This window comes from Pelobates fuscus, chromosome 2 (assembly GCF_036172605.1).
Source record: "Pelobates fuscus isolate aPelFus1 chromosome 2, aPelFus1.pri, whole genome shotgun sequence".
NCBI lineage: Eukaryota > Metazoa > Chordata > Amphibia > Anura > Pelobatidae > Pelobates > Pelobates fuscus.
In genome coordinates, this window is record NC_086318.1 from 113,495,330 (window position 1) to 113,508,004 (window position 12,675).

At 44.5% G+C, this 12,675-nt stretch overlaps 1 protein-coding gene across 1 annotated transcript in view; it reads left to right on the plus strand.

The window, feature by feature from the left end:
* Positions 1 to 3,319: 3,319 nt before the first annotated feature.
* Positions 3,320 to 12,675, plus strand: part of GFM1 (G elongation factor mitochondrial 1) — a 36,618-nt gene continuing 27,262 nt past the window's right edge. Inside the window, exons 1-6 of the mRNA XM_063442581.1 lie at positions 3,320 to 3,455; positions 10,120 to 10,269; positions 10,507 to 10,639; positions 10,848 to 11,052; positions 11,686 to 11,802; positions 11,900 to 12,050. Of these exons, the coding sequence (XP_063298651.1) occupies positions 3,381 to 3,455; positions 10,120 to 10,269; positions 10,507 to 10,639; positions 10,848 to 11,052; positions 11,686 to 11,802; positions 11,900 to 12,050 (831 nt within the window). The 5' untranslated portion in view covers positions 3,320 to 3,380. The remainder of the gene's footprint in view (positions 3,456 to 10,119; positions 10,270 to 10,506; positions 10,640 to 10,847; positions 11,053 to 11,685; positions 11,803 to 11,899; positions 12,051 to 12,675) is intronic.

Consider the following 12,675-nt stretch of genomic DNA (forward strand, 5'->3'; position numbering starts at 1 on the left):
CGAGAGGGGGTGGATTCTGTACTAGAGGAGGAAGCGGAAGTGGATGGGGGTAATGAGGGGAGGGTTGCAGGACTTCCTGCATTTGCGTCACTTCCTCTTAACGGAAAGTAAGGGGGCGGCAAAGGGATCTCGGACTCAGGGGGCGTGTCCAAAATGGGCCTAACACCAGTCCTAGTGGACAAACAAGTCCTAGCTACCATGAGGCGACACTGCTCCTCGTGGCATGTCTGAAGCCATTTTGGCGAGTCATTTACGGCCTGTCTCCAACAATCAATATAAGGAAACTGGCCGTAAAGTTCAGGCCTACCTGATACAGCCACGTGTAAGCGCTGTACCAGAGTTGGATCCAAACTGCCACGTGGCGGCCATGCCGCAACCAAAGTAGGCCACTCCCTAGTACACAAAGTGACCAAACGTACAGGAGACATTTTAACCCCAAAATCACAAGTTTTGAATCCCTTTTTAAAATTCTTCACCATACAACCTAAGGGATCCGGAATCGTTGACTGCGACGCACCCATACTTAACAATGGAACGTCGTCGACAACGAATACTATACATGCGTACTATTCAACAGTCACACCCGTTTCCTCTGGCAACAGCACCACGTGGTACAGTTACCAAGTGAAACGTACACAATAATACAATAAACACTCAGGGAATTCCCGTACACACACAGCTGTTACACCAGTCACTATATAATCAATATTATGCCCTTTGGCGAAACTATACAGTCACCCACGCTATAATTCTCTATATACGAATTACCCGTCTATAACACACCCCAGTAACATCGTCTTTTACAAATAGCGGTTACAGTACGGTTAGCATAGGTCAAAGCACAAGTTAAGGTCACAATACAATTATTAGTGGTTATGGTGTTAAAACATGCAATAGACGACAATGATTAGTACTTATATACAGTGTCAGTAAATATACAGGGTTATGGTACCGTGCACTATAATACAGCAACACACTATTAACACTCTCGCTAGACGGCTGAGCTCGCGCTATCTAACAAGATATACACTTTACTAAACAATCTTTATCACATTTACAATTCCCAACTAAACTATTGGCCAGTACCTTGAATGGACTACCTAAAACTATATACACCCGTTTTGGTTAGCCACACTGCCCAATCACCACATATAGCGAGCTAGAGAACCGAATTTACACAGGCGCCTCTTAGTCGCACTATCAAAAGTCTAGTGGGTTCCAAATTTACACGCCTTCCCACTTAGCCCAGATAGGTTGAGAGCTAGCGAACCGAATTTACACAGGCGCCGCTTAGTCTACCGGTCCCTCCGACCTAGCGAACGTAATATACACCCTAGAACGCTAGTCTAGACAAGACACCGGTGTCCGGCTAGGGCTATTTACACCAGGACCCCGCCTGACTAACAAAATCAAACGGTCTGACTAAAGAGCGTTCGATCGAGCGGTGCGCCTTCGCTCCTTCCCTCCGACAGAGGGGGCAGATACACAGATTCAAACCCCTTTGGGCCTACCGCACAATCGGTATACCCCTAGTGGGTCCTGCCGTCTAAAACAGCAGTTGTCTTACCTCCTCGTTCCTGAACCTGAGTTCACACTCATCGACGGGGACACCCCAGCACTTCTTACGTAGAGGCCGATGATCTCCTGGACAACAGACCAGTGGCGCCGAGACGAAGGGAGGTCCACGCAGAAGTTCAGGGGTGCAGCCGTAGAGAACGTGGGCAAAGATAGACCGTCTCACGCCTCTGCCTCTCAGCTACCGTTGAACGATGAGCTTCCCGGCCAATGCACCAAATGATACCGGAGAAACTGACGGAAGCGAAGCACAGAGAGATGGACACAGGTTTCTTCAGGAAGGAAGAGATTCTTTATTGGATCACCGATCGGGACTCAGAGGGACTAATGTCACCAAAATACAGCAAGTTCTGAGCCCCGGACAATAGTGCAGGCTCCTTATATAGGCACATAACTCCTCCCATATTAAGCTCCACCCGCACATTCTCTTAACCAATCAACACAAATAAGAATTAACTTCCTGTTTGACCGCATGGCCTGTCCAGCACAATGGAGGAGGGGAATACTATATCCTGTATTCTTGCACATGCTCCGTACACTACTGATCGTATCTTGCCTCGTGCAACCAACTGATCGATACGTCAGCATATGCACGTACACATGCCACGTGGTAATCTCGGCCTACTAAATTTATTTTTACCGAGATTCCACCACATTATTTTTAATTATTTATATATACATAGATATATATATATATATATATATATATATATAATTTCATTCTAAGTGTATTTTGATATAAATATATATATATATTAATATCAAAATACAGTTGGAGTAAAATTACATATATATATATATATATATAATTTTTAAAAATTTAAATTATTTTTAAGTTTTTTGAATTTATTTGTATTATTTATATTTTATACTATATATAATATATAAAGTTATTATATATATATATATATATATATATTATATGTACGTGTGTAATTTTTTTTATAAGTGTATTTTTATTATAATATATATATTAATATAAAAATACACTTAGTATAACATTATATATATATATATATATATGCTATATAGACATATATTATATAGATATAATATACCGGTATGTCTATATAGCATATATACATACATATACACATAAATAATTATATTTTTTATTTATTAACATTTTTTATTTGTTTTTTTACAGATGCAGGGAGACTGCGTGTCAGTTCAGGCAGTCTCCCTGCAGGCAGATTCACTTATGCCTATTGGGGCAACATCGCCGCCGGGGCAACAGCGGTGATAGAGTAAGTAAATAATACCGGTATGACGGTACTCAAGGGGATTTTTCCGATGACGGTCCTGAACCTTCAGCGCTCCTTAAGGGGTTAAGTGTTTGTTTTTTGCCTAGAGTGTCCCTTTAAGCAAAAGTAGTTTTGCTGACTATAGTGTCCCTTTAACCATATTGGAACCATATTGGTGATTCCTATTGGAGTTAAACCCCAGGATGTGCTGAGTTGCTCTCACTCTGTATCCTGGTAACAGTATCAGCGGTCACACAGCATTGCTTATGCTCGTCTCTCGGCTGTTTCCGTGAACCCGCCCACTATTCTAGCCCCGCCTCCTATTATTTTCAAACACCAATCAGGCGTAGAGATAGAGTCAGACTGTCCTTCTAATCCGAGCTCCGTATCTTTATTGGTCTCCCGGCTGGGAAGGGGCGGGCTCACGCAAATTGCCGAGAGCAGAGGGTCTTGCTTACTCGGGCATATTCCGCTTCCGACAGAAGCCGGCATCAGTGACCCGGAAGTGCTTCTCTGCAGCGCTGGGAGATCGGCGTGACTTTGAAAGGCATCCTGGTCACTATGCGGCTCCTGAAAGCAGCCTGTGTTCTGGGTCACCGGCCCTTCCGCCAGGCCGGGTTCTGCTGGGGGAGGCAGGTGAGGAAGGAATATGGTGCAGGCACCCAGTGTATACCTCTACCCAGTGACTGGGATAAAACAAACTCAGTGAAGGGTCATTACCGCCTGTGTCCAGGGTATGGGGTACCAGGCATTAAGACATGACTGCCATGGGTCTGAGTTATGGGGTGCCACACATTAAGACATGACTGCCATGGGTCCAGGGTATGGGGTGCCAGACATTAAGACATGACTGCCATGGGTCTGAGTTATGGGGTACCAGGCATTAAGACATGACTGCCATGGGTCTGAGTTATGGGGTACCAGGCATTAAGACATGACTGCCATGGGTCCAGGGTATGGGGTGCCAGGCATTAAGACATGACTGCCATGGGTCTGAGTTATGGGGTACCAGGCATTAAGACATGATTGCCATGGGTCCAGGGTATGGGGTACCAGGCATTAAGACATGACTGCCATGGGTCTGAGTTATGGGGTACCAGGCATTAAGACATGACTGCCATGGGTCCAGGGTATGGGGTGCCAGACATTAAGACATGACTGCCATGGGTCTGAGTTATGGGGTACCAGGCATTAAGACATGACTGCCATGGGTCTGAGTTATGGGGTACCAGGCATTAAGACATGACTGCCATGGGTCTGAGTTATGGGGTACCAGGCATTAAGACATGACTACCATGGGTCTGAGTTATGGGGTACCAGGCATTAAGACATGACTGCCATGGGTCTGAGTTATGGGGTACCAGGCATTAAGACATGACTGCCATGGGTCTGAGTTATGGGGTACCAGGCATTAAGACATGACTGCCATGGGTCTGAGTTATGGGGTACCAGGCATTAAGACATGACTGCCATGGGTCTGAGTTATGGGGTACCAGGCATTAAGACATGACTGCCATGGGTCTGAGTTATGGGGTACCAGGCATTAAGACATGACTGCCATGGGTCTGAGTTATGGGGTACCAGGCATTAAGACATGACTGCCATGGGTCTGAGTTATGGGGTACCAGGCATTAAGACATGACTGCCATGGGTCTGAGTTATGGGGTACCAGGCATTAAGACATGACTGCCATGGGTCTGAGTTATGGGGTACCAGGCATTAAGACATGACTGCCATGGGTCTGAGTTATGGGGTACCAGGCATTAAGACATGACTGCCATGGGTCTGAGTTATGGGGTACCAGGCATTAAGACATGACTGCCATGGGTCTGAGTTATGGGGTACCAGGCATTAAGACATGACTGCCATGGGTCTGAGTTATGGGGTACCAGGCATTAAGACATGACTGCCATGGGTCTGAGTTATGGGGTACCAGGCTTTAAGACATGACTGCCATGGGTCTGAGTTATGGGGTACCAGGCTTTAAGACATGACTGCCATGGGTCTGAGTTATGGGGTACCAGGCTTTAAGACATGACTGCCATGGGTCTGAGTTATGGGGTACCAGGCTTTAAGACATGACTGCCATGGGTCTGAGTTATGGGGTACCAGGCATTAAGACATGACTGCCATTGGTCTGAGTTATGGGGTGCCAGACATTAAGACATGACTTCCATGGGTCCAGGGTATGGGGTACCAGACATTAAGACATGACTGCCATGGGTCTGAGTTATGGGGTGCCAGACATTAAGACATGACTGCCATGGGTCCAGGGTATGGGGTACAAGACATTAAGACATGACTGCCATGGGTCCAGTGTATGGGGTACAAGACATTAAGACATGACTGCCATGGGTCCAGTGTATGGGGTACAAGACATTAAGACATGACTGCCATGGGTTCAGGGTATGGGGTACAAGACATTAAGACATTACTGGGTCCAGGTTATGGGGTACCATACAGTGTAAACTGTTGGGTTTGTAAGTGTTGCAGTAATGTAGTTGGAATGATGTAGCATTTTGTTTCACCCCATTATAATGCGATGGCTGATGTGATATATACAGCTGCTTGACATTGCAGTTAAATTTATGTCCAAATTTCATGTAAGAGGCCTGTCCATAGGGTTTGGTAGATATGCTGTAGTAAGCCAGCACTCTACAAAATCAGTATACATAAAAAAATGTTATGCTGAATGATGTATTGAAAATGTCAGTATAAAAAAATACCAGAAGAGTGTCATGCAGCATTTACAGTCTATAATAATACAAATAAAAGCTTAGTAGCTCCATGCGGCTGATGCCGCACCTGGGCAAAATTCTACTTGAATCTCTGGAAGAGTAAGTATGAGACTGTCACTTTGAGGGTAATAAAGATATATATTTTTTTGTAATTCTTTATTTTTGGAGTGCATTTGTACTTGAGAGAAACACTTGTCAGCATGAAACGAGAATATTATACATTGTTTTGTCACAGTTATAACAGTGGTCACGCCAGCTGGTCTGCACGTCTGCGTCGCTTTTGTCTCTCTAGGCTAGGTGGAGTATTGCGTTGAAGGTTTGTTGTTCTGTCTGGGAGCCCAGAGTGAGGTATGGGTATGCTATGTGTAGTGTAGTGTGGGAGACCGCTGATGAGCGTAGCTTTAGGTTACATCGTGCGTACTCGTTAGTGCTTTACAGTAACTAGGTGCCATGTTATGGCCATGGATTGTAGGGTGAGGCGTAGCGGGTCCTAAAGTTGTGGTCTTTAGGTGGGTTCGGTGCCAGGCTTGTCTGCCCCTCTTTGAGTCGTGCCCCTGGCCTTAGGGGTGTTGGGGTAGGTAGGGAGGGCTGGGGGGGTGGAGGGGGGAGAGTGATGTCCTACCAAGTAAGGTGTGTTGGTTTGGTAGTGTTCCTATATATGAGCTGTGCCCTGTGCCAGTCAGTGCTCCTGTTTGTGAGTTTTTTTTGCTGGTAAACTTCTGCATCACTAAGTAAAAAATAACATAAACGTAACATTAAGGCTTAACAGGTTAAAATAGATGAAGGGGGGGTGGAGCCAACAACGCAACAAAGCAGTCGCCATTTGCAAGAGCTCCGCACGGCCACCGCCAAAAATATGAAATAACTGCACACCCACAGCCCATCGACTACAACAAACGACAAGCACAACCTGCTGAACCCGCAGATACCTTTTTTTCAAAAGTCGGGTACGAAAAGCCGCACCAAGGAACTGGGGGCCTACAGCACACGCGACCCGTACTTCACCAGGGAGCTGACAGCGTGGCTTGAACGGAGCTCGCAGCTCACAGAGGCAGACTTCCACACATCGGAAGAAATGGGACGGAGGTCCCACAAACCAGCCACAAGCGCTTCCACGCCACACCAGGACATAAGCAGCATGCTGCAAAACCCAACACACTGACCGCTCACCCCCCCAATGCCTCGGGGTCAAGGGGCATAGCAATTGATGGAGCACATACTCACCAGTGTGATTTAACCTACTCGAATCACAGTCTCCCTCCACAGCCTCAACGAGCTCAGCCCCACGACGACACAGAGACCCATACTCTGAAATCCGAATCCACCACACTTAGACGACACTCAAACCCCTAGCCCTTATTCTAATATCCAACTCTGTACACACCACATGGCCAAAAAGGAACAGGAGGCTTACCAGTGCAACTCCTGTACCAGTGCCATAACAACATTGGTGAAATCTACCAAAAATATTAGCTATCACAATCCTCACTGGCATGGGCGACCAACTCGTTACAACTGCCCAGTCCTACGTAAAAAAAAGTGCACTGATCACCTTAGCTCCAACTGCAGGATGTTTAGACTACTGCTATACCTCATGCAATTGCTGTTGTGGCATATCCATACAATGTTTGTATCATTAAACTTGCACTGAAAAATAAAGAATAAAAGAAAAACAAAACATGAGATGAAGGCATAACAATGGGTCTTCTTCCAACTTCCGCGCAGAGCCACGTTCTTTGGGCCAACTTGGCGGTGTGAGTCCTGTGTGGGCTGTGGGTAGTCAAGTCTCTTGCATATTAGGGCCTCTGGGGACGAAAGACTCTATATTATTTAGATCCCAGGATTTGTCAGGGCCATCAGCGGGAGTTCCTGTAGCAGGTAATGGCAGTCCTATCGCCTCCAGAAATGCTGTAGTGTCATCAGGCGTGCGGAGGGTATGTATAGCTCCATTGCGTTTCGTCACTAGGGTGCCCGCTGGACCCCTGCGCTATTGCAGCCCCGAGGACCGAAGGTGGGTGGTTACTGCCCCCAGTGATTTGCGCCACTGAAGAGTTGCCTTGGAGAGGTCTTGGAAAAAGTGTAGCTGTGAGTCCTCAAACCGTATGGGCGTCTTTCCTCGGATCGCCGCCATGATGTGGGCCTTGTCGTTGGCTGAGGTGCAGCGAATTAAAACATCCCGTGGTGCGGTGGTGGTTCCTGAGCCTGGAATGCGGTATGTCCCTTCTAGGGTGAGTCTCTTGTTCACCGCGGGTGGTAGGATAGTGGCTAGCAGCCTCCGGGTATAATGGAGCAGCTTCTCTGCTGTTATCCCGACTGGGACGCCCCTAATCTCAATATTGTTGCGGTGTTGTTGATCTTCTAGGTTGGTCACCCATTGTGAAAGGTTGCACTGCTGGGGGTGTATCTGCTGTACCGCGCCGTTAAAGTTGGACACTGCGGTTTTGGTGCTTTGGAGGTCGCCCTCTGCAGCCTTGATGTGGTCTGTATTGGCCTGTATTTCTTTTTGAAGAATCGCTCGGTCCGCAGCCATCATCTCATGCAGGTCAGAGAGGAGCACCTTGAGATCCCCTTTGGTCGTCGGGGCCAAGCTGTCAGTGAGGTGGAGGCTCGTCGGGTGTTCCTGTAGGTGTGGAGGTGGTGTGTCCCGTTCAGAGCTCCGTGGCATTTCAGGCTGTGGGGTCTCCTTCAGCAGGGTTTTAGGTGCCGCTGGCCCTTGGAGCATGGCTCAGATGTCCCTGTCGGGTTTTTTGTAATCTGCGCCCTGTATGGAGGTTGTGTGGTTGCGGTGTTAGCAGTGTGGGCTCCGGTTCACCTATGTTGTGTGCTGCCAGGAGGCCGTCTAGGAGTGTTTCCAGGCCTCGTGTCTGTGCAGCGTGCGAGGCCCCGACTTTGCGTTTTGTCCTGGTTTGCCTTGGGGCGAATGTGAAGGGCATCAGTAGACGCAGCGATGCCACAATTTTTTTGAGTTTTGGCGGGTCTGTGTAGCGATTCTAGGGTACAGTTTGCAAGGTAAGCGAGGAGCGATCAGGAATGGCTTCTGTTTAGCTCGAGCGTCGGCTCCGCCTCCATCCTCCGCGTTTTTTTGTTTTTTCCCCCCCACCCAAAGTAGTTTAATCTGTTTATTTTCTAATTCCATTTGTATGAATGGCGTATCTGCTCTGGCACAGTATGGTATCAGGTTCAAATAAACTCTCACTTGCTATTACACTTATGGCATCTTGGAAAGAGTGTAGGAAAGGTGCAGACTAACATGGCTATTTACTAAAAATGGGAATTTAAGGTCAATTTCAAACTTAAAGTGGCGCTGTCACCTTGTACTTATCTTACTCAAATCTTTCCTCTTTCCCAACCTGGAAATTTTTGATAAATTGTTATTTTAAAACATAACATAGAGACTACTTTGTCTTATGTATTTTCCTATGCCAGACATTGTCACCCAGATAATGGTGCAGTGTTCCAGTCCCACTTAGTCCTGCAATTCAAAAATAATTACCTTCCAGGACTAAGACTTTCTCCAGTGACTGTAAATAAGACAGCCGCTAGAGACTTTTCATGGACGCTAGCGGACTCTAGGTACTCTGAGAACTTCCGGTGTTCATGAAATCCCCCTAGGAAAGCATTGAAGCAATGCTTTCCTATAGGGAGTGCCTCATGTGCATTGCACCTCCCCGCCCCCCTCTTCCCTCACGCAATCATATAACGTTGGAGGAGGCTGCTTTTAGCTTCCAAGGGGATAGGGGTGGCAAAGAGCACTATAGTGTTAGGAATACAACTTTGGCGACGCTGGAGGTCCTCACATAGCATGCCACATAGACAGGAGGTCCACTAGAGGAGGACTTAACCCTGCAAGGTAAATATTGCAGTTTATGAAAACTGCAATAATTACACTTGCAGGTTTAAGGGTAGTGGGAGTTGGCACCCAGACCACTCCAATGGGAAGAAGTGGTCTGGGTGCCTGGGGTATCCTTTTAATACAGAGCACTGCTTTACAAAGAGCATGCATGGAATTAGGATCCTGTTGCATACTCGGGACAGAAGAAGGCGGTGGCCTTACCACTAGTTTGAAGATGGAAGTGAAAAAGGATCCGGTGTAGGTAAAGAGGTGATCTGCAAGAACATTATCATGAATTGTGGACAGTTAGGAGTAGAGGAATAGGGGGCATAAAATCAAAGCGTGCGAGTTGCTTTAAGGTCAAGAGTAGAATGTATTTTAAAATTGGCTATTATGACCTTAAGTTTAAGTTCACCTTGAATTCTCACTTTAGCGAATAGCCGTGCAAGAATCTCCCAGGTACCGCTTCATCTTGCGTTACGTGTGTGTGTGTGTGTATGTGTATATATATATATATATTTATATATATATATATATATATATATATATATAAAATATACACACATTTGGAATATAGGGCACAGGCAGTTTTTTTTAATCCAAATTTTGGGATAATGGTTTACAATTTTACTATATAATTAAGATATATTTCTTAGTTTATATAAGAAAATTCTGTTTTCAAAATTAAACCCATGTCAAACATTTCTTTCTGCTTTGTTTTGTTCTGCAGACGTTGAATCTCTCCAGACATTGTTCCTCTGGTATCGTCCCAAATGAAAGGATACGGAATATTGGTATTTCTGCTCACATCGACTCTGGCAAAACCACTCTTACAGAGCGTATTCTTTACTACACTGGTAGAATAGCCCAGATGCATGAGGTATGGTGGGGACTATGAGTTAGCTCAAATGACATAAAATAGTTACACTGGTTGCAAAAACTGTGTATATAACAATAACAGACATGGTCCATTATGGACACTATCGGTTTATTGAACAGTTACACTCATCCGGTGAAACTGCAGGTTGGGGATTTACTACTTTTCATGAAGCTTGAGTATCAAGCTGTTTAAGATGTATTTTCTAATCTGTTGGTGATTCTCTATATTTTGGTTTAGGTGAAAGGTAAGGATGGTGTTGGCGCTGTCATGGATTCAATGGAGTTAGAGCGTCAGAGAGGCATCACAATCCAGTCAGCTGCCACTTTCACAATGTGGAGAGACACTAACATCAACATCATTGATACACCAGGTACAGTAAAGTATGGCAGGATTTAAATTCTTGAATACACTCTGCATTTATATTTTATTTTGTATTCTAGAAAAGGAATCCACACTTTACCATACCATATTGCAGGCCATTCCCGTCTCAATGTTCATACATTCTAGGGATGATGCCGCTGTACAGATGTGGTATTTGCAATGTAGTCTTCTAATGTCATCTTTATTTCAACCATCAGGTCATGTAGACTTCACAATTGAAGTGGAGAGAGCACTAAGGGTTCTTGATGGTGCAGTGCTTGTCCTTTGTGCAGTTGGAGGTGTTCAGTGCCAGACAATGACTGTGAACAGACAAATGAAGAGATATGGTGTACCATTCTTAACCTTTATCAACAAGTTGGACCGATCCGGCTCTAACCCTAACAAAGCAGTACAGCAGATAAGGTTAGTTCTATATTTAATCCATTCTGTTCCTTTGTTGACAATAGCATCTAGTATGTTGCGAGGAGAGGGATGTCTTGTACATAAAGAACAAATCTTACATATGAGCAATAGGTTAATATAATGACCATCAATCATCATTGTTTTTCGAACAGACCAGTCTGCATTGAGCATGCCTGGCAGGTATACACATGCACAGTTGGAAGATCTCTTTAACTTGCAACATCTGACAGGGGGAGAAGAACAGGGAGTCTGATCAGTGAGATTAATGCAGTGCAGGCTCCAATTTTGGGTTTCTATCTCCTGCTGTTGCACATTGATGCCCTCTTTGTGTCATTAGTGGACTGGTTTGAAACTCAGATGGCTGGGTAAAGGTGAGGGTGCTGAAGACTTTCCCCTAGTTGAGAGGCATACCCAACAAATGTCTAATTTTATAGTAAGTTAATCAATGTTTTTTACATACTTTTCAAAGTCTTTCTTGCTTTATTTTAGTTTGTATATTTATTTAAAAGTATTTTCTGATTTACAAATATTATTGTCAAGTGATGCATGTCCCTTTAATTTTATTATGCAACATTTTACTAAACTAACCTGCTTTCTAATGTCTATGTATGTTACATTTTGTTTTTGTGCCAGATCCAAGTTAAATCATAATGCAGCCTTTGTTCAGATTCCTATTGGAATAGAGAGTAATCTTAAAGGAATCATTGACCTTGTGGAGGAGCGAGCTATATTCTTTGATGGAGAATACGGGTAAGATTTCTTTACAGGTTTTGTCAAAGTTTCATATCCTGTCTGCAATATGCATGCTCCATCATTCCATGTCTTATTGCAACTCCTGTACTTTCAGACAATCTGTGAGATATGACGATATCCCAGCCGACTTTAGGGCAGAGGCAGCCGATAGACGTCAAGAGCTGATTGAAAGCGTAGCTAATTCTGATGATCACCTAGGTGAGATGTTTTTGGAAGAGAAAATCCCTACTAATTTGGAAATCAAGGTGAGGACAGCTGGGAGGGTTTGATCTGTTCACATCTTTAGTATTATTATATTTTTTTTTTTGTGTCCAGTTATGGTACACGGGCATAATCCATATAAAGATCCACTGCTCTGATCTGTAGTGAGACATGTGAGTGAGTCTTTCTTTGTTTGCAATGCAGCAGTGAACCTTTTATTATATTTCATACCTTTTTGAGATTTGAATGTGTAGACACCTTTTGGCACTCCAGATGTTGTGTACTACACCTCCCATGATCCTTTGCCTGCATTATGGCTGTAAGAGCATTATGGGAGATGTAGTCTAAAACATCGGGAGCGCTAAAAGTTGCCTACCTGGGGTGTATGCCAACAGATTTTATTGTATACATTGTTGATGAAAACAATACAGGCAAACCAAAATAAAAGTGGTCAATAGATGACTTGCTCCCAAGGGAATTCGCATTTGATGTAGAGGCCTTAGATGAATGAATTAATAATAGAATTAATTAATAGATGAGTTCATTAATAGACATTTGGCCAGTGATTGATTAATCACAAACAATGCAAAATGGGAGATGTTTTCATCACTATGTGGTGGTAATAAACCCTTCAGTGTTTTCCAGAAATAGTCCTAAAATCTGTCATAG